The following is a 25,612-nucleotide window of genomic DNA, read 5'->3' as shown; positions in this document are numbered from 1 at the left end:
AAAGTTTAAATACTGAAATGCATGTAGATCTGCATTACACTATTTTAATTGTATTGGGGTGTATAATTAAAAGGACACTGCGGCCCGCGGGAGGGGACAACCTGCAGGCTGTTTCAACGGGGCTTTCTGTCCTTTAGAAATAGGGCAGGGTGCGGCGCCCCGTTGAAACAGCCCAGCGTGAGCACTAATTGTGTTTCTGATTTCTGTTTAAGGGTTGGCGTTGGACACCGCTCTGCCAAAAATACAGAAAGAACCATTTCGCTCCATTTACTCCAATACATAGAATTTTAGGATGCCTATATTGTATTAGGGAGCACTCAGTATAGTTTTATAGAGACATAGGGCGGTATCCAATTTTTCTTTTCACCCTATCTTATTTGTTTGGATGGACAAATGGGATAATTCGCACGAAAACACATATGATCTGTGACAAGTTCTCGGACCTATGTGTTTTCAACATTGCGCTGGCGAAAATACAGCTCTTTTCGGGATAATTTTTCAGGGCACATCAGGTCCCAAAAAATATCCTCAATAAGTGCCGGCATTGCGCTGGACTTCGGGGCTAATTGGATAGCTCTGGGGAATACATTAGCGCCCGAACAATGTTCGGGGCTGATTGGATACTGCTCTTAATATCAAAGAAAGTAATTTATATTCATTTTTATTTTTAATTCAGATATTATTCTTCCCAATGTGAGCACTTACATTGATGTTACATTAAAGGAAAACACTTGGGTATAAATTGTTCTTGTTTGCGATTTGCCTTTCTACAGATGTGCCCTCATACACTATTACTAGTCGCAGCAAAGAGCCCTTCTCAGCGCGCCAGGTCCAGTGTGACTAAGCACCTTTTTTAGCTACTTTCATCCGCAAATGCGTCTTGGTCGCAATTGAATGCACTCACATTAAAATATAACTTTTATTATTGGCTTTTAAAAGACCATATGTGGATAGATAAAACAGTGAAATATAAAATTAAAGTGTGTTTGAAGAAAGAAATTAAGTGTAATAAAAAAAAAAAAACACCAAGCCGCTTGAGGCTCATATAGTGACCTTATATCTCTTTGTGATGTTGTTGTTCATATATGTTCACAAAGAAGAATTGGATGTGTATTTACAAATATATATAATTGTGAGTAAGGATATAGAGCCTCACAATTGATGGATGTAATACACTAGTGAAGAATTCATATCTAAGGGAGCAATCCCCTGATATCGGTCTGATACAGAGAGATGTTTCTGTTAATGAAAACTATGAGTCATTGTAGCCCTCTTTGAAACCTCTAGTGTGGAACTCTGACTCTGTTCATTTGTTACCATTTCTCAACACACTCTTCCTGCAAAGGATATATTTGTTACCACTGTGAAGAACCTTTTCATGTAAAGACAATGGCCCTCATTCAGAGCCGCTCGTTAGCGGCTGCTCGTTCGCACTGAGCGATGTTTGCACAACTGCGCATGCGTACGGATTGTAATACGCATGTGCGAACCAGTCTGTGCGGCGGAAAATTGTTTGTTCGCTATATAGCGAATGCCTGCTATTTTGAGTGACAGGAGGAGGCGTATGTGGGTGGTAACAGGGGAAGGTGCTTGAAAACGGAGAGTGGAGATCCGAACGCAGGCGTGCTTAAAGGTCAAAGCGGGCGTTTTATTGGTGTGCATAATTAAAACTGGAGCGTCATTGACCACGCCACTTGGTTTTTTAATACTCAGAACTGCTCGCAAAATAGCGGTTGAAAAAACCAACCACAAGAATAGCGAGCAGTTCATATGCTGTTCGATGTACTCGATTAATCAAATAAATAGCGGACATGACGTATGGTGCGAGCGGCAAGGGGGCGTTTTTGTCAAAATTACAACCGCAAGTTTTGCTCGCTCGTTCAGACTTAGAGGCGTGAACAGACCGCAATGAGCGAACGGATCATTTGAATAGCCACCCCTTGTTTTTGAACGAACGACCGCAAATAGCTAGCGGCTCTGAATGAGGGCCAATGTTCACAGAATCTTAATGTGATTTGTATCATGGTCCCATGAACGAATACTTAAATATATATGAATCTTTATTTTTATTTTTTATTTGGGGACTATATTTATTTGTAAATACACATACAATTATTATTTGCGAATGAAATGTCGTCTTAATCCTGGCTACTGGTATTCCGGCGTTCAGAATGCCGACGCCGGAATCCCGACACTTATCAGAATACTGGTGCTGGCATCCCGACCGCCGAGATCCTGAAGGTAAGTACTGGGGTTAGGGGGAGGGTTAGGGTTAGACATTAGGTAGAGGATTCGATTTCGGCTGCCGGGGGGGAGGGAGGTTAGGTTTAGGCTGCGGGGAGAGAGGGCTAGGTTTAGGCACTATGGGGGAGGTTAGGTTTAGGCTGTGGGGAGGGAGGGTTAGAGTTAGGCACTAGGGGGAGGTTAGGGTTAGGCACTAGGGGGGAGGTTTTGGTTAGGCACTAGGGGGGAGATCAGGGTTAGGCACTATGAGGGAGGTTAGGTTTAGGCTGCGGGGGGGAGGTTAGGTTTAGGCTGGGGGAGGGAGGGTTAGGTTTAGGCACTATGAGGGGGTTTAGGCTGCGGGAAGGGGGAGGGAGAGGTTAGGCTTACTTACCTGGAGGCTTCGGGATTGTAACCTTTTTAGGATGCCGGCATCCCATACCCATCCCTTTGTTAACATATATGAACAACAACATCACAAAATACAATATAAGGTCACTATATGAACCCCAGTCAGATTGGTTGTTGTTTTTTATTACACTTCATTTCTTTCTTCAAACACACTTCCATTATTTTTTATATTTCACTGCTTTATCTATTTGCATATGGACTTTTAAAAGCATATAATAAAAGTTATATTTTAATGTGAATGTGTCTACAAGTAACAATTCTTTCTTCTTTGTGCCAATAAAGTTGTCTACCACATTGGCAATGATAGTACCCCCTATTTTGAATTCAAGCTGAAAGTAAAGCAGATATCAGCATCTTGTAGGGACCTTTTCTAGTTATATTTCTCTCTCAGAGATTTGATCGTATAGGTACAAGTACCTGTGCGGACATATGTGTGTTTTTTCTATTTGTATCACAATTGGATGCGACAAACCGCTTCACAAGACTACACTGATGACGTTGATATGTGGCACTTGTATATCTGTGTGCGACTGAGTCTGAATCTGTATACGAAGATATACAAGTGTTGCAGATCAAATTATTCAGTGCAGTCATGTGAAGCGGCTTGTTGCATCCACTTTGCGGCTAAGACGCAAGCTAGGCGTCTCGCGCCTAGGTGTATGAGGACACATTTGTATGTCCTTGATGAAGGTCCCAATAAGGATTGTAGCTTTGCAATAAAGATCTTTTTGTTTCACTCTATACTCAAACATATTTATAGTTACAGCGACAGGCATTCTCTATATATGCCTGAATGAAAAAGGTCTTTGATTGGGACATTTGAGCCCCTATATAGCAGGATCAGACAAGTGCAACAGTTGGTAATATTCATGACATATGAATATTAGATATAACATTTACTCCCTAACATGTATAATTACTCTACTCCATATAAACATTGTTCTCCAGATGGTGTATGCTCTCTCCATCTGTGGCTCAGGATTTTTTGCAGTCTGCATGTGCTGGTAATAGGAAGCAGGCTATTTTGATGCTATTTAAGCTCAGCCATCCTAAATGAGGCTGAGAATTTTTGTTTTTAATATGAACTGAGTGACCATAAATTAATGTTCTTGTTAGATTTAGTGCTGCTGAGTTTAGTTTCTATTAGTGCTTAGCTAATTACTCTCCGGAGGCTTTGTGCTGCTACTAATGTTGTTTTAAGACAGAGATTCTACGGGGTCGAATAATTATGACACAACAACCCCTTAGACTCGGTATACTAGACTCTCTGGGGTATATTTACTAAAGTGTGGGTTTATAGAAGTGGAGATGTTGCCCATAGCAACCAATAAGATTCTATGTATCATTTATCTAGCACCTTCTAGAATATAATAGCTAGAATCTGATTGGTTGCTATGGGCAACAAATCCACTTCTAAAATCCAGCACTTTAGTAAATATAAACCTAACTGTACAGAAAGGGCTTTTGCCAAAGTCAGGGATGCTTTGCTTGCTGTAATTATCAGTACATCAGGGTATAACCATATTAATGTGGCTTGTGATGCAGCAATTGTGAGATTTAATTTGGGATTACTTTTTAATCACATTGTGCTGGTGGTTGATTTCCCAACAACCAAAGGACTATGCCAATCAACTGAATAGAAAAAATAATGTAACGTTAAAAATAAATCCATAACAATTGCCGGGAAAGGGGATGCAGTCAGACTGTCAAATCCCGGAAAGTGTCTAATGACAGGCGTCGAAATCCCGACGCCTCCCATTAGACCTACGCCGGGAGCCCGACACCCGGTTTACCGATCCAAGGTAAGCTGGGCACCGGGCGCGGACAGCTGCGCGGGGGGGGGTAGGGTTAGGTTAGTGGCTCCCGGGGGGACATAGGATTAGGAACCCCCGGGGGGAGGTTAGGGTTGGCTAGGGGAAGGGGGGTTAGAGTTAGGAAACCCCGGGGGGAGGTTAGGGTTAGGCACCCCCCCAGGAGATTTAGGATTAGGCTGTGGGGAAGGGGGTTAGGGTTAGGCACTGTGGGGGGAGGTTGGGGTTAGGCATCCCTAAGGGAGGGTTAGGGGGGAGGTTAGGTTAGTAAATAGAAAAAATACTCACCTCGAGATCTTCACTGCCGGGCTTCCGCTGTCTGGATTTGAACTGCCGGCCATGCGGTAAATCATACTGATCCCCTGGAAAAAGAGGGGGTAATGTAACAGCAGATTTTTTATTTTTTAAATTGTGGAGTCACCAGTGCTAGTCACGGAGTTATACTTTGGATGTCAGGTGGAAACACAAACTCTATGACAATTTTAAATGAGGTGACTTAATGTAGGAAGTATGGACCTCATTCAGACCCACTCGCAAGCTGGTCGATGTTTAGGCCCTGTGCACGCGCAGCGGCCGCACTGCTCGTGAGCTCCGGAGCTCACTACAAAAGGGGCGGCTGTCGATGTTGATTGACAGCTCGGCCCGTTTTGTAGGTGTGGCGGGGGGGTGGTTCCACAAACGGAGGCGTTCCTTAAGGAACGCCTTCCGTTTTGTGGGCGGCCGCACTGACATCAGCAGTGATGTCAGTGGGGAGCTTCCTGCTCGATCAGAGCAGAAAGCTCCCTGGGGCTTGCGGTTGCCGAGACCCAACCTTAGGGTCTCGTCACAAGGACCGAGAGTCGCGATGATCTTGACCATCGCGACCATCAACCTGGTCGGTCGCTAAAGCTGTGGGTGTTAACCCACAGCTTAGCTAGCGTCCAGGAGGCCGCACTTCTAAAAAGAAGCGGCCACCTACATTCAGAACGAATGTTTGCCCATTTTGCGAGCGCCTCTGAATGAGGGCCTATATCTTTATATGTCGTGTACTTTGGCAAAGCACATAGGCATTGATACACAAGGATTAGTGCTACCTATTGCATAATGGTCCAGCCAGAGGTTCTTGGTGGGCAGTATGACCCAGTCACACAGGAATTTTGGCCAAGGGTCAGGAGGATGTGAAAGTGAATAAAGAGAAAATATGTAACGTTATGTGAGGCGATATAATTGGGTAGGAAAGCTTATGAAGGTTATGTGGGTGGTTCTGGAATTTTATAAGCTTGTCTGAAAAGTTGTTTTCAGGGAATGTTTGAAGGTTTCGAGACTAGAGAAAAGTCTGATTTTTGCAGGGGGAGGGCATTCCCCAGAGTGGGTGCAGCCAGAAAAAAAAGTCTTGTAACCATAAATGGGAGCAAGTAATGCTTGTGAATACTCTTTCTCACTACAGAATGAAAGACTTCCATTTGTTTGGAAATGACTTGGTAGCAACAACAATTATTTTTGTATATTATAGATGTCTTTTCCTTGGTACACAAATCTGAATTATCCAGACCGATTTTTCCAATGGTTTTCTTTTTTCATAGAGTGTGTAGTCCTGCCTGATGCTCAGATATTGAAGTGCAGTTATTTACCAGCATCTGGATCAATATACTTTCATTATTTATATGTAAGCCTTAGTAAGGGTGTATTTACTTTTTTGCACATAGCTTCTTGTCTTTTATTTTTTTGACTAATAAGAAAATAAAATGTGTTCAATTGATTAGTTCTTACATGGTCGTGTGTGACTCCTTTCAGAGCTGGGTAATTATGTTTGCTGCATTAGCAGCAATTATTTACTTTATTTTGTTTATATTTACTATCATGGTCCAGCCGAGGGGATCCGGTCTAAAGATCTACAGTAAAAATGTAAGACAATGTCTAGATAGACACCAGATGTTAGACAGGCAATAGGTCGACAGGGACAAAAGTTCGACCTTGAGAAAAGGTCGACCCACTAAAGTTCAACATGTAAGAAGGTCGACAGGTACAAATGGTCGACATTGTCAATATTTTATACACGCTATATTTCTTGTGTAGTCCGTTCAGAAAAATTTTCCTTCCGCTCGGCACTGTGACGCTTCCGAAAGTTATATAGAAACATCAGCACAGTGCGACTTATTGGCCACCTCACAGTGCAGCTCACTGCTCGGAGCTACGCTGTCGGATGGAGGATGCCAGCCACCCTCCACCTGGACTCCGGCCCCGCCGTGCACTGGAGGCAAGCATTGCAGCCTCCTCCTTTCCTAACCGGTGCCATCCAAAAAAAACGTAAGATGGGAGTAGGGGGAGGGGGTGCACGATGGTCTGCTGCTTATCTGCTGTCAGTCTGCTCCCTGTCCTCATAACAGCATATAGATTATACTATAGTTGGTACCTTACCAATGACATGCTCCGCAACGTGCATGCTACATCTGACCAAGCTTGCTGCAGGAACTTTAGCCACATTGGAACCTGCCCGAAGATGTTCATCTTTAGGGATGCACAGACTCATCCACTCCTTATTTGAAGCACTACTACTGAAAGAATCCTAGGGCTATATTTTCCAAGCACACTTTACACTTAATGTTGGTGCCGCTTTAAATTTGTACCTGAAATTTGCCTGGAAGCTGCCGCTTCGTAAATACAGTTACTAGTTCTTCCTCCTTTTTCTGCCTTCTCCAATCACTATAAAGAAAACAATACTCTGTAATGCTGGCATTCCATATTTTGGCAGTGGTCAAATCAACTAGTGCGGCTCACTGTAAACAGATAGATCTCTAAAACATTGCATTGTATGAGCTATGCATAGAGAAAAAGTGCAGTCTCCATGACAGACCTGATCTTTTCCCCAGGGGCCTTCATCCTCCTCCTCTTAACAAGGCTAAACTCAGTCTCCACCCCATGCCTACAATAATGTCTCACCGAAATGGTATTCATTCTCCTGTAGATCCCCCCCCCCCAACTTTCCTCCCTTCCCCCTCTCCTTATTTTTACATCTGGCCCTCTGCAATATAATATAAAAACTGGCTGTATATTTATTATGTGAATGGAATGTCCAGGACATAAACAAAACTATTACAAATGGTATCGATACCCCAGTGTAATGTACTTAACCAGTAAGTGTCCAACATTTTCTGGTATGTATTTACTTATTAAACAGCTGCATCCCTGCTTCTGCAAAGATTTTTCTCTACTGGAACCACGTTGTCACCTGTCTGTCGATATTTGAATGCCATAAATATCCTGTAAACCATTGAGCAGTTTTGACTGGCGATAGAGGTGTGTGAGTTTTTTTCCTATCATTGAATGCAGTAGATTTTATATTTTTATTTTACATAGCGTTTAGAATATTTTCATCTGCATCTTATTAGCAATGATGACAGTATGTGTTATTGCTTTATGAGTAGACTGATGGTGTTTTCTTAAATGCCTATTTAATTTTCCATAATTTTACCATATTTTATAACATTAGGAAGTAGTGTCTATATTTTATTAGTTATATTATAAATGATGGAAAAAAATCTAAGGTAACATAGTCTGTTTATTAGACTCCTAGTTGTTTTGCAGCTCTGTACACATAAATTATATATGTACAATTCTTGGTTACATATTCCTGTGGTGTCCTTTGTGTTCATCCTTATTTTGCTCCTGTCTTGAGCCATTCAAGGCCCAATTATGGTGCCAGCCATCTGTTATCTGGAGCTGCTATAACAGATAAATGAATAAGTAGTACGGTCACTGTTGGACAATAATCTTTATCGGAGTCTTTGTATAAAAATATAATTGTTCAGTCTTGATTTATAAATAACATTCAAGTAAACATTGGTTACACATTTATGATATGTATAGAAATATTTAACACCTTTATCTGAAAAGCAAAATTCCAAATGATAACATTTTATTTAGTTCATTTAAATATTGTGACATTGTTACCAGAGAATGACCCCCCTTCTCTGAAAATGAAATAAAGAGCATAGCCCCAATTATTATAGATTTAATTGGAAAAAATACTTCACAAACATAAGAATTATATATACCAATATAGTTGTTGATATGTGCAGCATTTGTGTTTTATTACTTGTTTAATTAATAAATATTGGCTTTTAATATAAGCATCTACAAGATATCATTTGGTGATATATAGCAATTCAACAAGTGAAGTATGCTATCCTTATATACTTATTTGTGCTATTAGCAAGAGGATGAGACCTATACAGTGTGTGTATGTATGACACCATTGCTTTCACTGGATTACAAGTCTGCAAGTGCCGCCTATTTGCAGAGTATATATATATATATATACACACTACTATTCAAAAGTTTGGGGTCACTTAGTGCTTTTCTTTCAAAAATAAGGAAAATTTCTGTTTTTTTCAATGAAGATAACATTAAATTAATCAGAAATACACTCTATACATTGTTAATGTGGTAAATGACTATACCAGCTGCAAATGTCTGGTTTTTAAAGGAATATCTACATAGGTGTATAGAGGCCCATTTCCAGCAACCATCACTCCAGTGTTCTAATAGTACATTGTGTTTGCTAAGCGCGTTAGAAGACTAATGGATGATTAGAAAACCCTTGTGCAATTATGTTAACACAGCTGAAAACGGGTTTGCTTGTTAGAGAAGCTATAAAACTGGCCTTCCTTTGAGCTAGTTGAGTATCTGGAGCATCACATTTGTGGGTTCGATTATACTCTCCAAATGGCCAGAAAAAGAGAACTTTCATGTGAAACTCGACAGTCTATTCTTTTTCTTAGAAATGAAGACTATTCCATGCGAGAAATTGCCAAGAAACTGAACATTCCTACAACGGTGTGTACTACTCCCTTCAGAAAACAGCACAAACAGGCTCTAACCAGAGTAGAGAAGAGAAGTGGGAGGCCCCGCTGCACAACTGTGCAAGAAGACAAGTACATTAGAGTCTCTAGTTTGAGAAATAGATGCCTCACAAGTCCTCAACTGGCAGCTTCATTAAATGGTACCCACAAAACGCCAGTGTCAATGTCTACAGTGAAGAGGCGACTCCGGGATGCTGGCCTTCTAGACAGAGTGGCAAAGAAAAAGCCACATCTGAGACTGGCCAATAAAAGGAAAAGATTAATATGGGCAAAAGAACACAGACATTGGAAAGAGAAAGAAAGGAAAAAAGTGTTATGGACAGACGAATCGAAGTTTGAGGTGTTTGGATCACGCAGGAGAACATTTGTGAGACGCAGAATAAGTGAAAAGATGCTGGAAGAGTGCCTGATGCCATCTGTCAAGCATGGTGGAGGTAATGTGATGGTCTGGGGCTGCTATGGTGCTGGTAAAGTGGGAGATTTGTAGAAGGGATTTTGAATAAGGAAGGACAGTGCTTGATTGGAGCCAATTTCCTCCTCTAACAGCACAATGACCTAAAGCACACCTCCAAATGATGCAAGAACTATTTAGCGAAGAAGCAGGCAGCTGGTATTCTGTCTGTAATGGAGTGGCCAGCGCAGTCACCAGATCTCAACACCATTGAGCTGTTGTGGGAGCACCTTGACCGTATGGTACGCTAGAAGTGCCCATCAAGCCAATCCAACTTGTAGGAGGTGCTTCAGGAAGCATGGGGTGAAATTTCTTCAGATTACCTCAACAAATCAACAGCTAGAATGCCAAAGGTCTGCAATGCTGTAATTGCTGCAAAAGGTGCATTCTTTGACGAAAGCAAAGTTTGAAGGACAAAATTATTATTTCAAATAAAAATCATTATTTCTAACCTTGCCAATGTCTTGACTACAGGATTTGGGAGTAATCTAAAGCTCCAACTGTCACATTTTTCTGACATTCTCAATTAGGAACCTTTTTCTGCTGTAGTCTATTTAGTCTTTTTTTGGGAAGGCAAAACTCAGGGTAGGGGTGGAATTTAGACTTGGGGTTTGTTTTATTAGGTAGCTATTGTGCCAGGGTATGTGCTTTTCGGGTTCAGGTAAATTAGTAAGTTACAGTTTTTAAACTATTACCTCAAGAATGCGCCATTATAAAGATAGGACTTTTCAAAATGTTGCGCAGCTGCAGTAGGAGCCTCCATCAGGTGTAGTCAATGTGGCTTCACTTGGGTGCACAAAGATGGCCGTAGTTTGCGGGCAATGGTAGCAGCGGCGGGTACACGGATGCGTCAGGGACATCAGTGGCGAGTGTCGGCGGAGCGGGTCGTAGGTGTCGGCGGAGGGTCCGGCGGCGATGAGGGTGTTGCTGGCGGGCCTGGATTCGAGAGGATCCAGTCACCATCAGCCATTCTGCCGAATACGGCAGCGGCACCCATTTAAAAAATGCCTCAGGGCCATTTTTGAAAATCAAAGATGGCCGCCACGAGCCAATCGCGGCTCGTGGTGGCCATCTTTGAATTGCACCGTTTTTGAAGTGGGCACCACTGCCGTACTCGGCAGAATTGCTGACGTGGCAGCATGAACAGGCGCCGGGCCCGCAGCGCCATTTTTGAAATTCAAAGATGGCCGCTACGAGCCAATCACGGCTTGCGACGTCATCGCCCCGCCCCCTCGGCTTGCTTAAATACAGCCAGCAGCGCGAGCCCCATCCATTCAGTCTTAGGCCGGGGAGCTGGAGAGACCAGCTGAAGCATGAAGACGCCGGGAAGCCCTGGATGGGAGGCGGCCGTGCAAAAAAGCTTAATGGCCCATCCAGGGCTTCTGCGGCGTCTTCACCTGGAGGGCGGCGGCCATTAAGCTCTTTTGCGCGGACGTTGCCCATCCAGGGCTTCTGTGATGTGTTCACCTAGATGGGCGATGGCCGCGCAAAAGAGCTTAATAGCCGCCCTCCAGGTGAAGATGCCGCAGAAGCTCTGGATGGGCGACGGCCGCGCAAAAGAGCTTAATGGCCGTCGCCCTCCAGGTGAAGGTCCCGGTAAATAAAAGATTTAGAAGACTGTGTCTGTTTTATTTTAATATTTCTTTTGCAGGGGTACTATAGGTACCAGCAGGCCCATAGTGCCGCGCCTGCTGGTACTTATGGTTCTCCAAGTGCCAGTATGCGGGGGATGCCTGCTGGGTCCTGTAGTACTACTGCAAAAGACAATATATATAAACATATGCACCACACAACACACATCATCCCAGCACCCACCGCCCAGGTGTGCTGGGGATAGCCCCGGGCTATCAGCCCATGCCTGGGGTGCCCTGAGGAAGGGACCCCTTTATTGGGGGGGGGCGCAACTCCCCAGGGATCCCCGACCTGGGCTGACTAGCGGTCAGGTGTGATGCTGCGGCTGGGGGGCCCGGTGAAAGGGCTCCCCTGGCTGTGGCATCACTCCCCCGCTAGACGGAGTCTGGTGCTAGTTCTGTGAAATACAGGGGGGCCTTATGCATTTTTTCCCCCTGTATTTCCAGAAGCAGGACGGCTCAGCCCTGTGCTGGTTGCGCTAAATACAGGGGACCCCTACATCGTTTGTCCCCTGTATTTTGGCTACCAGGACAGGTTCTGAAAAGCCTGATGCTGGTTGTGTTTAATACGGGGGACCCCTATGTCTTTTTGTCCCCTGTATGTAGCACAACCAGTACTGGGGCTCCAAAGCCCGGTGCTGGTTGTCTTCTAGGGGGCGGGGCTACGGATTTTTGTTTTTCAACAGATGTGTAGATGGATCTCACTGCTGCATTCGTGCATCTGTGACATTGATTTGATTTTCTCAGGTGCATACGCACTACCAATGAGCCCTCTGTCGCCCACTGATGCCCCCTTTGCACTACACCGCTGCCACTGCTCTGCACCACTGCTGCTGCCGATACCCCACACACCTGAGCCGACTCACACTCTGCACCTCCCAAACCAACCTCCTGTGTGCTGTCCCCTCTTCCACCTGCGTTAGTGTACCATTTTGTTGCCCTTCTCCCCTGCAGGTGGCCCGATTTGCTCATCCAAACCTAATAGTTAGAGGAAGAAAGAGTGCCGCAGATGAGAGAAAGACCGCAACGTGGCTGTGGAGAAGGCACGGATGCATGGCGGTGCGGCTGGGAAAAACATTGGTGTGGATGAGGGAACACAGACTATCACAGTTGGGAGACCACACAGCAGTAGGGATTGGGGAATATATAGCAGCATGGAGGCATATAGGGGAAGTAAGTGTACATGCATAGACAGAGTATGATATTTTTTAAAATAATGGAGCTGAACATGTATTCTAAATGAGATAAATGTATGCAGTGAGAAGGATGTTGGAAGCCAGTGAGATTGTTTTGGTGATCAAATGGGAAGATTGTGGGCACCGAGTGGGATGTGGGAGCCACATAACTGCTTTGATCTCAGTTGCATAGACTGCATGTGTGTATTCCAATGAGCACACAATTCTGTGAATTAACAGCTCCACCATTTTGTGAGTGATAGCAATCTCATTCTGTGAGAGTGTTGAATCTGCAGTGAACCACAGGATGTGATGGCATACCATATCTGTATTGCGCAAGAACACGTCCATTAAGGCGTCAGCCTTAATGATCGTAATTTCATTGCTTTTTGAAGTTTGAGTGGCAGAAAATCAATAGGTTTTGTGAATTTTCAGATCATGTCTAAGCAGCCTTATTGGGACATATGAAACTGTAATTTTTTTTGTCTATGGAATATATATATACACACATCTGTTTAAACTTTAGGCTAACTATCTGTGGTTTCACTAATTCTGTGACAGTAACTCTGGGCCTGATTCCTTTGGTGGGTGGGCTGGGGGCGTGGCTCCCCAGATGGAGGCGTTCCCATGGGAACGCCTACCGTCTGGGGCCGGCCCCACTGACATCACAAGTGATGTGAGTGGGTGGACTTCTTGCTCTGTAAGAGCAAGAAGTCCACTGGGACTTGCGGCAACGAGACCCTACCACAAGGGTCTCGTCGCAAGTCCGATGGTCGCGATGGTCTTGACCATCGCGACCATCATCCTGGCCGCTCGCACTAGCTGTGGGTGGTCACCCACAGCTATGCGAGTGGCCAGGATGCCGCTCTAAAAATACAATAGGCGGGCACTGATTCAGAGCAAGCGCTCTGAAAGAGCGTCCGGCTCTGAATCAGGCCCTCTGTTATGAGTTCTGAACAGATCAGTGAGAGCTCTGCTTGTTCTGAATTTGTCTGGTTATGATGGGGCAAAAACCCTTAATTTCTTAGTGGTTAAAGATCTATGTAATTAGTCATATTGGACAAGAGCGTCCATCCTACTCTGGGTCAGGCAGCCGGATCTCTTTCTGCATCATAAGGGTTTTTTAGCATGTTTGGAAGATGACTGTATCTAGGCCAATAGAGTCTACCCACAGGCAGGCATCTTCAAACACAGATGGTTTATTGTGGGACAACAAAGATGGTGATGTTTGGCCAGCTGCCGGATATTGCTGCAGATATCGTAGCATAATCAGTACAAGTTAGCCTTGGAATTGTTTAGAACCTTTATCAATCTTTATCATGGTTGCTATAATGCTCACCCATAAAACACTTATTGAATATAAATACAGTAATTAGTTGTTGGGGACCTTGCGTTGTGGTATCTGGCCTTTATTAGCAGTCATAGTTGAATTCATAAGCAACATCAATAATGACTCTACTAGTAATACAAAGACAATTTTGGTGTTATTTTCATGCATATGGACATTTATTGAGAATAAATAAGAAAAGGTGTAATATATCTTTCTTCTGTTATAAAACACCCACAACACACAAGGCAATAGGGTATTTGGGTGTCAGTTGATCAGAGATTTGTTTGCATTCATTTAAAACAAATGGATTCACCTTTATATAGCAGTGAACACGTCTGTAAGGAATGTTGGTTTCCCCTTCGATATAAACATTTATAAATCATATTCATGGATTTGACATGTTCAATTCTGGAATACATGTATCTCGAGATAATAATAGTTGCTAGCACAGCAACATCTATCAAAATATAGTAACTTACATCTTAAATATTACATCAAAACATCTTCTAAAACAATTGTTAATTGTATCTTATTAGTGAAGCTAGATCATTACTAGATTACGGACCCATAACTGAGTTTCATTGACTTATGAAGTACAATCATGGAAATGGGTGAGCCTGGCTGTGCTGCTGCTAGTTTGATCTGTTAGCAATTATTTGTATAACACTTCTCAATGTGCAACCATGAGCACTTGGGAAGCATCTATCCTTACACTTCAGGTTCCTTTTTAATTTACTTTGCACTTAAGGTGTGTACACACTGGGCGATATTACTGAGCTACTGCACGATTACGACATCGTAATCGTGCAATCGCTCAGTAATCGTACGCAAATCGTGCACTTTTATGTCAGAAACGACCAGCGATGCGCACTCCCGCTGGTCGTTTCCGACATTGTCCATCACCTGAACATGTAGCACAATCTGCCGATAACGACAGATTGGCATGTTCAGGAATGATGGACAGTGCCTGCACTGAACGACTGTTCATTCAGTGCAGACACTACAGGGGATCAGGAACGACGGTACGATTACGATGTTGTAATCGTACTGTCTTTCCTGATTGCCTAGTGTGTACGCACCTTTAGAAGAAAATTTGTGTATTGACATTATTATACGCAGGCGTCATATACACTGTCATTATTACAAAGCGATTAACGCTCATTTGCAAATCTTACTAAGAAGGGGAAATAATTTATTAAAAATAAAATAATCATATTCCTTATAAATATGACTCATACAGACAGAAGACAGTACTTAAAGTACGGACAAAACCTTGTGCTTTCTCTTCGAAACGTGTTGTACAACATTGTCCCTAAGATTTCCTGCGGTATATGATGTACTTAATGAGTATTCCCATATGACTTAAATTTTTTTTTGTTATTGATAAGTGCTCCTGAGTACTGCAGGCAATATTGAACTTGATGGACAGTGACTGCTTATTAGAAAGTTTGCGTATACAGATACTATGGGGGGTATTCAAACCCCGCGGCTAATTGCCACGCCGGAGCTATTCAATTAGCGGGGATTATTGCGTGCGCACGAGTCCTTGCAGTTGGACTGTAATGTCTGCTGAAAAAACACCAATCGGGCTCGCACCCGGGAAACAAACCCATTGATTTAGCAGTTTTATGCGGAATACATGTGTTTCCGCGCGTGAGCTCCAATTTGATTGAATAGCCTTTACCCGTGCTGCGGAATTTTGGCCGCCAATTAGTCGTGGGGTAAACCCTGCTGCTAATTGAATACCCCCATAAGCTTAATGCTTCATTTTTTTTTTCAGTGCGAAAGTGCATTTAAAGGGGTTTAGCACTTTAATAGAGAGATTTTCAAAATAACCTTTTGTTCCAATAGTCGTACGTGGTTTTATCCATGCTCTCATCACACAGAATATTCTGTATGCGCGCAAATGTTTTTGTGCCTATGGTAAGATGAATTGCACTGGCATCTCAACTGGAGCCTTCTGTAAATGAATTCCGATTCTGTGATTTAACAAAACTACATAATACTGCTGTAACTATAAGGAAAAAGGATTATAATAATAAGCCATCTAGATGCAGTACAGCTCAGTCAAGCTTGCTCCTGTTCTCATACTCACCCCTAAGTCTAGAAAAACTCATAGATAATGCTAATAAAAAAAATATGTATGCATCAAGACTACCTGCCTACTATAGTATATAAAATTTTCCGATAAGTACTGCAGTATAATGCATTTAGAATGCTGGTGTTTGGCAAAGGCAAGGCCTCATACCTATTGGCATTTTAATTGTGTTTTATTTTTTTGTTATGCTACTTTTGACAAATATCAAACCTAAATGTGTTTGATGAGCTTATTTTTTATTTGCAGATTTAAGAAGCATTCTGATAAATGTAACAAGTAATAAGTGCAGATGGATATGGTAACAATTTAAACCATGACTTCTAGTGTCAGACCTGTTTATATGCCTTTAACTAAAATAATTTTAAAAACTGGAAAAAAAATAGAATTTTTTTTGTCATGATTATTTGTTCAGCCCACAAAATGGCCACCTCCAGCTCGCCATTATTGCATCTGTGGAAAACAAGCATTTGTATTGCGTTACTTATAATACTGGTATGAATGATCATCCTTGCTTCAACACGTGTTGCTATATGCTGGTGAAACGTTTAAGGTTTTATCAGCTAGTCCATTACTTTTTAAATATTGCTTTGGTCATTGTCTGTCTATGTAATATTTATAAAACATAAATAGCAAGTAAGCCTATTGTTGTACAGTAGAGCACTCTTACAAGTTGGCTCTCCGTCTACTACAAAGAGTCAGACTTGGTTAGATGACATTATTGGATGTATCCGTTCTTCCACATTTCCTTAAGAACTGTAGGGATTTCTTGAAACCTTCCCGGCATGGCGTGTGCAAGGTAAGTATGAATAGAAGTCTAATACAGCTACCGCTGAATACCACCAGTTCTGCAATGTTCATGACCAGCTCCTCCCTAGGAGACAGATAGAGCCCATTAATCTTCAACGATGTCCTCCTAATGAGCATGATGTTGTAGAAGAGTCGACATACAAACATCACTGATACATTAGATAAAATAACCATGTGAGCTTGGATCGTCTCGTTTCCTGTGGAACTGTCAGCACTTCTCGCTTGGACAATCAGTAGAATGTAGAATATTAGAAGAACGATAGATGGGACACAGAATCCAACCGTAAACTTAGTAAAGTCATATTCTGGCTTGGCATTTAAAGGATCCAGCTGGCAATGTGTTATATTATGAAGATTGTTATATGTGCCCAACAGTGACACAGTTGCTAGAGACATTAATATGGAGAATATCAAGGTCAGAGAGACACATCCCAGTCTGTTTTGAATTATATTTGCCATAATAGAGTTGTCCATGATAAGCAGCATGAAGAACATCACAAGCAGAAGGTACTGAGAGAAGAAGTAACTTATATTAAAGAACACTGACAGGACACCACAGCCCAGGTTGGACGTTTCCAGATAGCCCGGTCTGGTTGTAGAAGTAAAGGAGTACAGGATGATTGAGATTTCAGTAGAGGCCAAAATTAAAAGATAGAAGTCCAAATTTTCTAACATTTGATGCTTCATCTTGTTCTTGATTAGAATTCCGAGAGTGAACATACCAGCCAGTAAACCAAGAGGAACCAGTATACCAAAATAGCTGTGCATGACTCTGGAAATGATGTTCTGAGACCTAATAATATATTCTATGTCTGTGTAAGGACCCCCCAGAGTCTGGCTAGGGTAAAACAATCCCGTCATATTTTGAAGGCCCATGATTGCTCAGGCCTGCCAAGCTGTTTTCTTTAGATATACCTAGGAAATCAAAAGAAAAATGTATATGTAAATTAATTGTTATAGTCATCTTACCTACATTAAAATACAGTAACTTTTTTATATTTTGTTCAATCTAAGGGGTATATTTACAAAAGTGTGGTTTTTTTTTTAGAAATGGAGATGTTGCCCATCGCAACCAATCAGGTTCTGCATATTATTTGTCTAATAACTTATAGTAGATAATAGCTAGAATCTGATTGGATGCTGTGGGCAACATCTCCACTTCTAAAAACCTGCACTCAAGTAAATATATCCCCCAAGCATCAAGGAAATAATTTGTTTAGGTGTAATCTTCCCTACGGACAGTTATTGAATTCTATAAGGAGATGCAACAATTGCACATTATACCAGCTGATAAGAGAGGGGGGGGGGGGGGTCAAGACTTCTAAAGAATAGGGAAGTTTCCCATAGCAATCTTCCCCCATAGGGTTCCACCCATTTGTGATAACTCAGTACCAACGAGAACAACATCTACCTCTCCACCCTGACTTACCGATTCTTCATTATATAAGTATTCTGTAGGGCTACAGAGAACATCAATTCCACAGTGTATAATGTGTGTGGATACTGCATACGAAACTTGGTGAAGTTGCTGTTGCAGTGGGATGAGCGCAAACTACTAAAAATGGGCACAGGGCTAAGAAACCCTCACCATGGAAGGGGTTAATCAGTATTTGCAGAAGTTAACTTTTAATGTTAATCTCTTTCCACAATTAGTAGCACTGTGGAGATCCCATGGCTCCTTTGATTCAGGATACACTCACTCCGTCAGCTGCAGTTCTGTCCAGTTTACTTCTGTCTAACAGCCCAAAAGAGCGCGGCCTGTTTTCAAATTTGTTAATGGTGTTATTCCTGGAGTCACAACCGTTACAGGTGCTGACAGGAAAGATTGTCCACTTAACAGTGTGGATTCCATCCTTGAGAACCCAGAGGCCCTACTATTTACCTTAAGCTATGTACACACTTAATGATATTTTGAACGATTTGCCCGATTCCGATGGATGGGAACGACAAATTGTCTAGTGTGTACCCACTATGTTGGCCATTACGCGCTCCCGTAGGGTCGTCAGCCGCATTGTCATGTCTTCCCTGCATGCAGTTCAATCTGACGATGTGACTGAAGACCCCATGCAGCGGGATGCGGCAAGGATCAACATATCGGGCAGTCGGGCACCGGATCGTCTAATGTGTACTGGTCGCCCGATATGTCCGCCTGTCTGCAGGGGGAGGGGGGTAGTCGTCGGTGGGATCGCTGAGTACACATTCGTTTAATGTGTGTGTACCCAGCTTTACGTTGCCTTACTATTATAAAAGGTTAGCTTTTACCTGTATTTCCTCTTTAATTCCTACAATAAATGTATAATTAAAGAGCATAACAGCTGCATCCTGAAAGCTAAAATTGAGGGCTATTAGAACAGAAAAAAGAATCTTTTGTAGAATTAATGATTTAATGGTAAACAGTATACTTAAACTTATTTTGGTCATAACATTCGATCTCAATAGATTGTTTGCCATTTAGCTGTCTTGTGGCAATTATGGTTTTAGCATTTTAATCAATGTTTATCCAGGCATTGTGGGTTTGTGTGTGTAGTGAGATTATATTACATGGTCCTTTAGGATTAGAGAATTTACAGTTATTTTATGTAATTTAGTTTCTACTGTTGCCAGCCTCTGAACCCTTAATGCATCTATGTCAAATCTTCTACATGTGGCACTATAAGCATTTGCGTTGTGTTATTTATTTCAAATAAATGCATTTATGGTCATCCATACTTTCAAAGTATAAATGGTAGACAATGGTGCCTCATTGATCATTGAAGGTGTAATATAAGGGGAATGGATTTTCTTGTTCTGTTCCCTCGTGTAAAATGCCCAGAGCTATTCAATTAGAGAAATGTGGGTTGTTTTACTCAAACATGATGAAGACAAATATGGTGTGCACTCTGTGAGTCCAAAAACATGCACCCAATATGATATATGCTCACCAATGTAATCTAGCCTTGCGTAATATTTCACCTGTACCCATCGGTGATGTCAGATTGCACTGGTGGCTTTCAAACCTTCTGGTAGCTGTTCCTCAGGATACTTAAGGGGGGTATCCACTAGACGACTAAGTTGAGCGATTGAAGTGTCTAAAACGACCAGCGATGCGCGTGCCTGCTGGTCGTTCAGACATCTATCATCTGTCAACATGCTGGTCAACCTGACGATATCGTCAGGTTCAGCATGTTTCCAGATGATTGACCCTGCACTGAACATCTGCTCGTTCAGTGCAGGCTCATCACACGACTGTCAAACAACTAAACGATTACAATGTCGTAATTGTGCAGTCGTTTTCAGATCTTGTAGTGGATACCCGCCTTTAGAAAGGGTTAAAGAAACAAAACAACATAGTGTCTACTGTCACGCATATGTAGACACTGTTGTTTTTTTCTGTAACCCTCTCTGAGGGGTCTATTTACTAAGCAGTGTTAGGAGACAGAGTGAAAAGTGATAAGGTGCAAGCCAGTTAGCTCCCAACTGTCATTTTTCAAACATATAGGGTATTCAATATGAAACGTTAACCTCGCCGTCGAAAATTTCGCCGCACATCGGAGCTTTTGCTGGCGAAAAAGTATCGCGCGCGCCCCCGCTTATCCCCGTATTCAATATGAAATCGACGAAAACGGGACCCGGTGATACTTGGATTGGCGAAAACAAATGGGAATTTTTTGGAAATAATTGTAGGACCCCCCTAAAGATGTCCAGACCTCGGGGTTCACTATGGGTACCCCCGGATTTGCCTGCAGAAGAAAGTCGGGGTTTTTAAATAGCCGCGGCAGGTGTTTTTTTCCCGACTTTGAAGAAGTGATGCAAAAGAGCATTTAGCTTTTTTTTTTTCATTTTTATAAGTGGTACCATCAAATTTGGGGTACATGAAAATGGGTACTAGCATATTTTTAAGTCCCTAAAATTATTTTTCAAAAATTCAGCAAAAATGCACCTGCCGCTAGTTTGCTCAATGAAAAAAAACACCTGCGACATACTTGGGGACCCCACCAGAATTAATTTCGTTAGTTTGGCAGTTTTTTTTCCTTTTTTTATATTTTCACAACAATTTTTTTTTTTTTTAGGGTGTCCCGATTTTTTTTTTTTAAAACATTTTATTTTTAACATTTCCTTTTAAGGGGACATTCCCAAAAGTACAGGCTATTTTTTTTTATAAGCCTGCACCCCCAAACCCCAATTCTGCACTTTTTTTTCACTTGCTGTAGTGATATGAAAAATTATCCCTGTTTTTTAAAAAATGACCCTTGACCCCATTAAGGAATAAAAACGTGAATTTTCGGGAAATATGCCTGGGACCCCCCTAAAGATGTCCAGACTTGGGGGATCACTATGGGTACCCCTGTTTTTGCCTGCAAAATAAAGTTGGGTTTTTAAATAGCTTTGCCAGGTCTTTTTCCCTGCCGCGGCTATTAGAAACCCCGACTTCCTTCAGGAGATAGAAATGGGTGTACCCATTAGTGATTTCCAGATGTTTACACATCTTTATGGGGGGGTCCCTAGAATATTTCCTGAAAATTCCCGTTTTTGTTGAACCTGTAAAAAAAAAAGTAGCAAAAATTGACAAAAAAATGACATAAGGACCCCCCCAAAAGCCAAACCAGCCCCAGGCTTGCCAGCCAGTGGTGGTTTCTAAAAATACGGGGAACAAAATGTGTAGGGTTCCACCGTATTTTAGAAACCAACACCAGGCTGCAGGGACTAGTGCTGGTTTTAAATATAGGGGGCAAAAAAGACGTGGAGTACCCCCTATATTTAAGACCAGCACCAGACGAAACCGACCGGGGTGTAATGCCACAGCCCGGAGACCCAATCACCGGGGCTCCAGGTCCAAAGCATTACACCCCAAGTTGGTCAGCGCAAGACGGTGATCTCGGGGGAGTCGGGGACAACCCAAAAAAGGTTCCCCCCTCTCCCGAGCACCACAGGCTTATGCTGAAGCCTGGGGCTCATCCCCATACCCCTGGAGCGGTGGGTATGGGGGTAATAGGGGGGCCAAATAATGTCACACTATTGTACTTTACAGTGGAACTACAAGTGCCAGCATGCCTGCCATTTTGCACTTGTGGAACTACAAGTGCCAGCAGACATGCGGCACCTGTAATTTCACTGTAAAATAAATAGTTAAAAAAAGACAAAACACACACACCGTGTCCAGTATAAGTTTATTACACACACCTACCCATTCACACATACTTACCTATACCAGATGTTCTGTCCTCTTCTCCAGTAGGATTTCCCAAAAACATGGCTCTGCAAGAAAGATTTCATACTCACTTACATCCAGCGCTGGTCTCCGCAGTAATCCATGGGTGTTTTAAAACAAAATAACGAGTTACCCGATCCACGGAACACAGCTATCTGTATGTGTGTTGCTACACATACAGATAGCTCCCGAATGCCCGCTATCGGCACTTCAAGGGGCATTGCAGTCCAGAGAGCCAATCAGCGTAAGCCTGTGGTGCTCGGGAGAGGGCGGACCCTTTTTTGGGGGGTCCCCGAATCCCCCGAGATCACCGTCTTGCGCTGACCGACTTGGGGTGTAATGCTTTGGACCTGGAGCCCCGGTGATTGGGTCTCCGGGCTGTGGCATTACACCCCGGTCGGTTGGGTCTGGTGCTGGTCTTAAATATACGGGGTACCCCACGTCTTTTTTGCCCCCTATATTTAAAACCAGCACTAGTCCCTGCAGCCTGGTGTTGGTTTCTAAAATATGGTGGAACCCTACATATTTTGTTCCCCGTATTTTTAGAAACCACCACTGGCTGGCAAGCCTGGGGCTGGTTTGGCTTTTGGGGGGGCACCTTATGTCATTTTTTTTGTACATTTTTGCTACTTTTTTTTTACAGGTTCAACAAAAACGGGAATTTTCGGGAAATATTCTAGGGACCCCCCCTAAAGATGTGTAGACATGGGGGATCACTATGGGTACCCCCATTTTTAACTACTGAAGGAAGTCGGGGTTTCTAATAGCCGCGATAAGTGCGACTTTGAAGAAAATGATGCAGAAGTGCATTTAGAATTTTTTTTTTTTTTTTAAATAACTATGCCCAGCAAATTTGGGGTACTTGAAAATGGGGGTCAGCATATTTTAAAGTTGCTAAAGTGACTTGAAAAAATCGTGAAAAACCCACCTCCCGCAAGCAGCTGCAATGAAAAAAACACCTGGGGCATACTTGGGGACCCCCCCAGAGCCAAGTTCGCTATTTTTCAACTTTATCCCCCAACATTTTTTTTTTTTGGCCCCCAAATTCAAAGTGCTTTTTTTGGGGTGTCCCGATTTTTTTTTTTTTTTTTTTTACACAGATCTTTTCAAGCGGTCATTCTGAAGGGTGCAGGCTATTTTTTTTAAGCCTGCACCCCTAAACCCCAATTCTACACTTTTTTTCGCCACCTATTTAGTGGTGAAAAGTTATCCCTGTTTTTTTTTCAAAGACTTTTTGAACCTGTGGAAAGTCTTTGAAATTGAATACGGTGTAAAACCAAAACCTCCGAAAATGACGTCATTGGTGCGAAAACATCTCAAAAACGGAGTTTTCGCTCCATATTGAATACCCCTACTAGTCTGTGAGATGGCAGTTAGGAGCTGATTGGCTGGCACCTTATCACTTTTCACTCTGTCTCCTAACACTGCTTACTAAATAGACCCTTGAGTATCCTGAGGAACACATTCAAGAATCGTTGAGCATATATCATATTGAGTGTATGTTTTTGGACTCACACAGTGTTCACTATATTTTTTTCCTCTTTTCTGTTGTATAGCCCACACATCATATATGCTCAATGATTCTTGAATGTGTTCCTCTGTATACTCAGAGGGTTACAGAATAAACAAGCGTCTACATATGCGTGACAGTATGGCTACATGAACTACATGATTTGCAGACCCCACCCACCATTGTCATCACAATGGCCTATGCTCCTGTGAGGTTCCGGGACAGTTACATTCTCAACAAACTGACAGATTGCACTCTATTAACAATTTTTATCTGTCCTATGCTTTGAAATGCAGAACTTTTGTAAAACGTTTGGATGGGACACATCAATAGCCAGAACATGCAGCTCTTTAGCCATATCAAATGCTCGGTGACAAAAACCCCTTAGAGTACATAAAGGTGTGCAATGAACACTGGACAATGATCAACACTCAGAAATAATTCACTATTTGCCTTTTGTTTCTGCTGCAGGTTTCTGAAGATTCAGATACTCCTAAGTATCAGGTAAGTCGCATTTGTCCTTTTAATTCACTAATAATGTAGATATTTACATTGTAAATTGTAGTATTCTTGTAGACCTGATGGTAACTAGTTTATGATTGGAATAAGTTTGGCAGCATAAAGGCAACATCCTAAGTACAATAGACGTACCAATAAAGAACTAGAAGTACGTGCTCATATCGGCATATTGCACTCGTGCGGGTGCCCTTTAACCCCTTCATGATACATGTGATAATAAGTGAGCGCCATGTCAGCTGTATAACCCACGCTAGAGAGGCAGAATTTGTGCATATGCTCAGTGCTCTGTAACAGGCTGGGAGAGGTAGTGAGCTGTGTAATGGATGTAGCATTGAAGGCTCATGAACTTTCAGATAGCAATAAGCAATTTCATAATAACAGTGACCGTCGTCAGATGGGTATTTTTCTCTAACACGGATAAAAACATGGCCATTTTCAATAAATCCCTTCTCTCCGTCAGGACTTTACTAGATTTTTTTCCAATTTTTTTCTGCTAATAGCTGACCTAAGAATAGCAGCATGGTCTAGGAGTCTCCCCTTTACTCATCATCGCCCCACTGTTGGGAAAAATATATCCCCTTAATATTGGGCCCTAAATTGATCACTTATGCTGGGTACGCACTAGAGGATCTGTCGTCCGATCCGGCAGATCGGAGCAACATATCGGGCGCATCGTCTAGTGTGTACCCGCTATGTCGCTGACGATGCGCACTCCCACGCGTCATCGGCGGCATTCCCCGTAGGCCCTGCCTGCAGTTTCGATGGGGGATATCGTTAGCGAGGGCCAGTGTGCCGAATGCTACGCTCCATCGCTGCCGGCATCAGCAATTGTGTATTCACGTGCCGATGCCGGGTCCCGTAGATAAAGATGTTGGACACACTAGACATCGTCCAGTGTGTACCTGGCTTTAGTGTCCCTATAATTGGAAAAGTAGTGTTTCAATCATTGTTTTTTCTTTTCAATATGTTTTTTCTTGTTTTTTTTTATGCATAACACACTTAAAGATATATATAAATAAAATCCATTGTTTTTCTGAAACAAAGGACCTCATTCAGAGGCGCTCGCAAAATGCGAGCGCTCGCTCTGAATGAGGGCGGCCGCATCTATTTTCTGACCTGGCCGCTCGCTAGGCTGTGGGTGACCATCCACAGCTTTAGCGAGCGGTCAGGTTGATGGTCGCAATGGTCAAGACCATCGCGGCTTGCGACGAGACCCTTGTGGTAGGGTCCCGTCTGCCGCAAGCCCCAGAGAGCTTCCGGCTCTAATAGAGCCGGAAGCTCTCCCACTGACATTACTGGTGATGTCAGTGGGGCCACCCACAAACGGCAGGCGTTCGTTTTGGGAACGCCTCCGTCTGTGAAGCAACCCCCCGCCACGCCTACAAAACGGGGCGAGCTGTCGATCACCATCGACAGCCGCCCCTTTTCTAGTGAGCCCCGGAGCGAGAGAATTTCTCTCTTGCTCCGGGGTGTGCGCACGCGCAGTGCAGCCGCTGAGCATGCGCAGAGCCCAACATCGACCCGCTTGTGAGCGCTCAAGCACTTGCGAGAGGGTCTGAATGAGACCCAAAGACCTATCATTAAAACAGGATATTGAATTGGGTGAGAGTGAACAAA

At 42.8% G+C, this 25,612-nt stretch overlaps 2 protein-coding genes across 3 annotated transcripts in view; one reads left to right on the top strand and one right to left on the bottom strand.

The window, feature by feature from the left end:
- The window catches only part of CHLSN (cholesin), a 344,029-nt gene that overhangs the window by 141,876 nt on the left and 176,541 nt on the right, over window positions 1-25,612 (top strand). The window contains exon 3 of the mRNA XM_088452000.1: window positions 23,948-23,980. Within this exon, the coding sequence (XP_088308126.1) occupies window positions 23,948-23,980 (33 nt within the window). The remainder of the gene's footprint in view (window positions 1-23,947; window positions 23,981-25,612) is intronic.
- The window catches only part of LOC148539016 (uncharacterized), a 101,142-nt gene continuing 89,542 nt past the window's right edge, over window positions 14,013-25,612 (bottom strand). For both annotated transcript variants that reach the window (XM_088451999.1, XM_088451998.1), the window contains one exon: window positions 14,013-17,693. In XM_088451999.1, coding sequence (XP_088308125.1) covers window positions 16,677-17,654 — 978 coding nt within the window. In that variant the 5' untranslated portion in view covers window positions 17,655-17,693 and the 3' untranslated portion in view covers window positions 14,013-16,676. The remainder of the gene's footprint in view (window positions 17,694-25,612) is intronic.

The sequence above is a fragment of the Taudactylus pleione genome, unplaced genomic scaffold (assembly GCF_031769625.1).
Source record: "Taudactylus pleione unplaced genomic scaffold, aTauple2 ptg000032l, whole genome shotgun sequence".
Lineage (NCBI taxonomy): Eukaryota > Metazoa > Chordata > Amphibia > Anura > Myobatrachidae > Taudactylus > Taudactylus pleione.
This window is presented reverse-complemented; position numbering and strand designations above follow the sequence as displayed.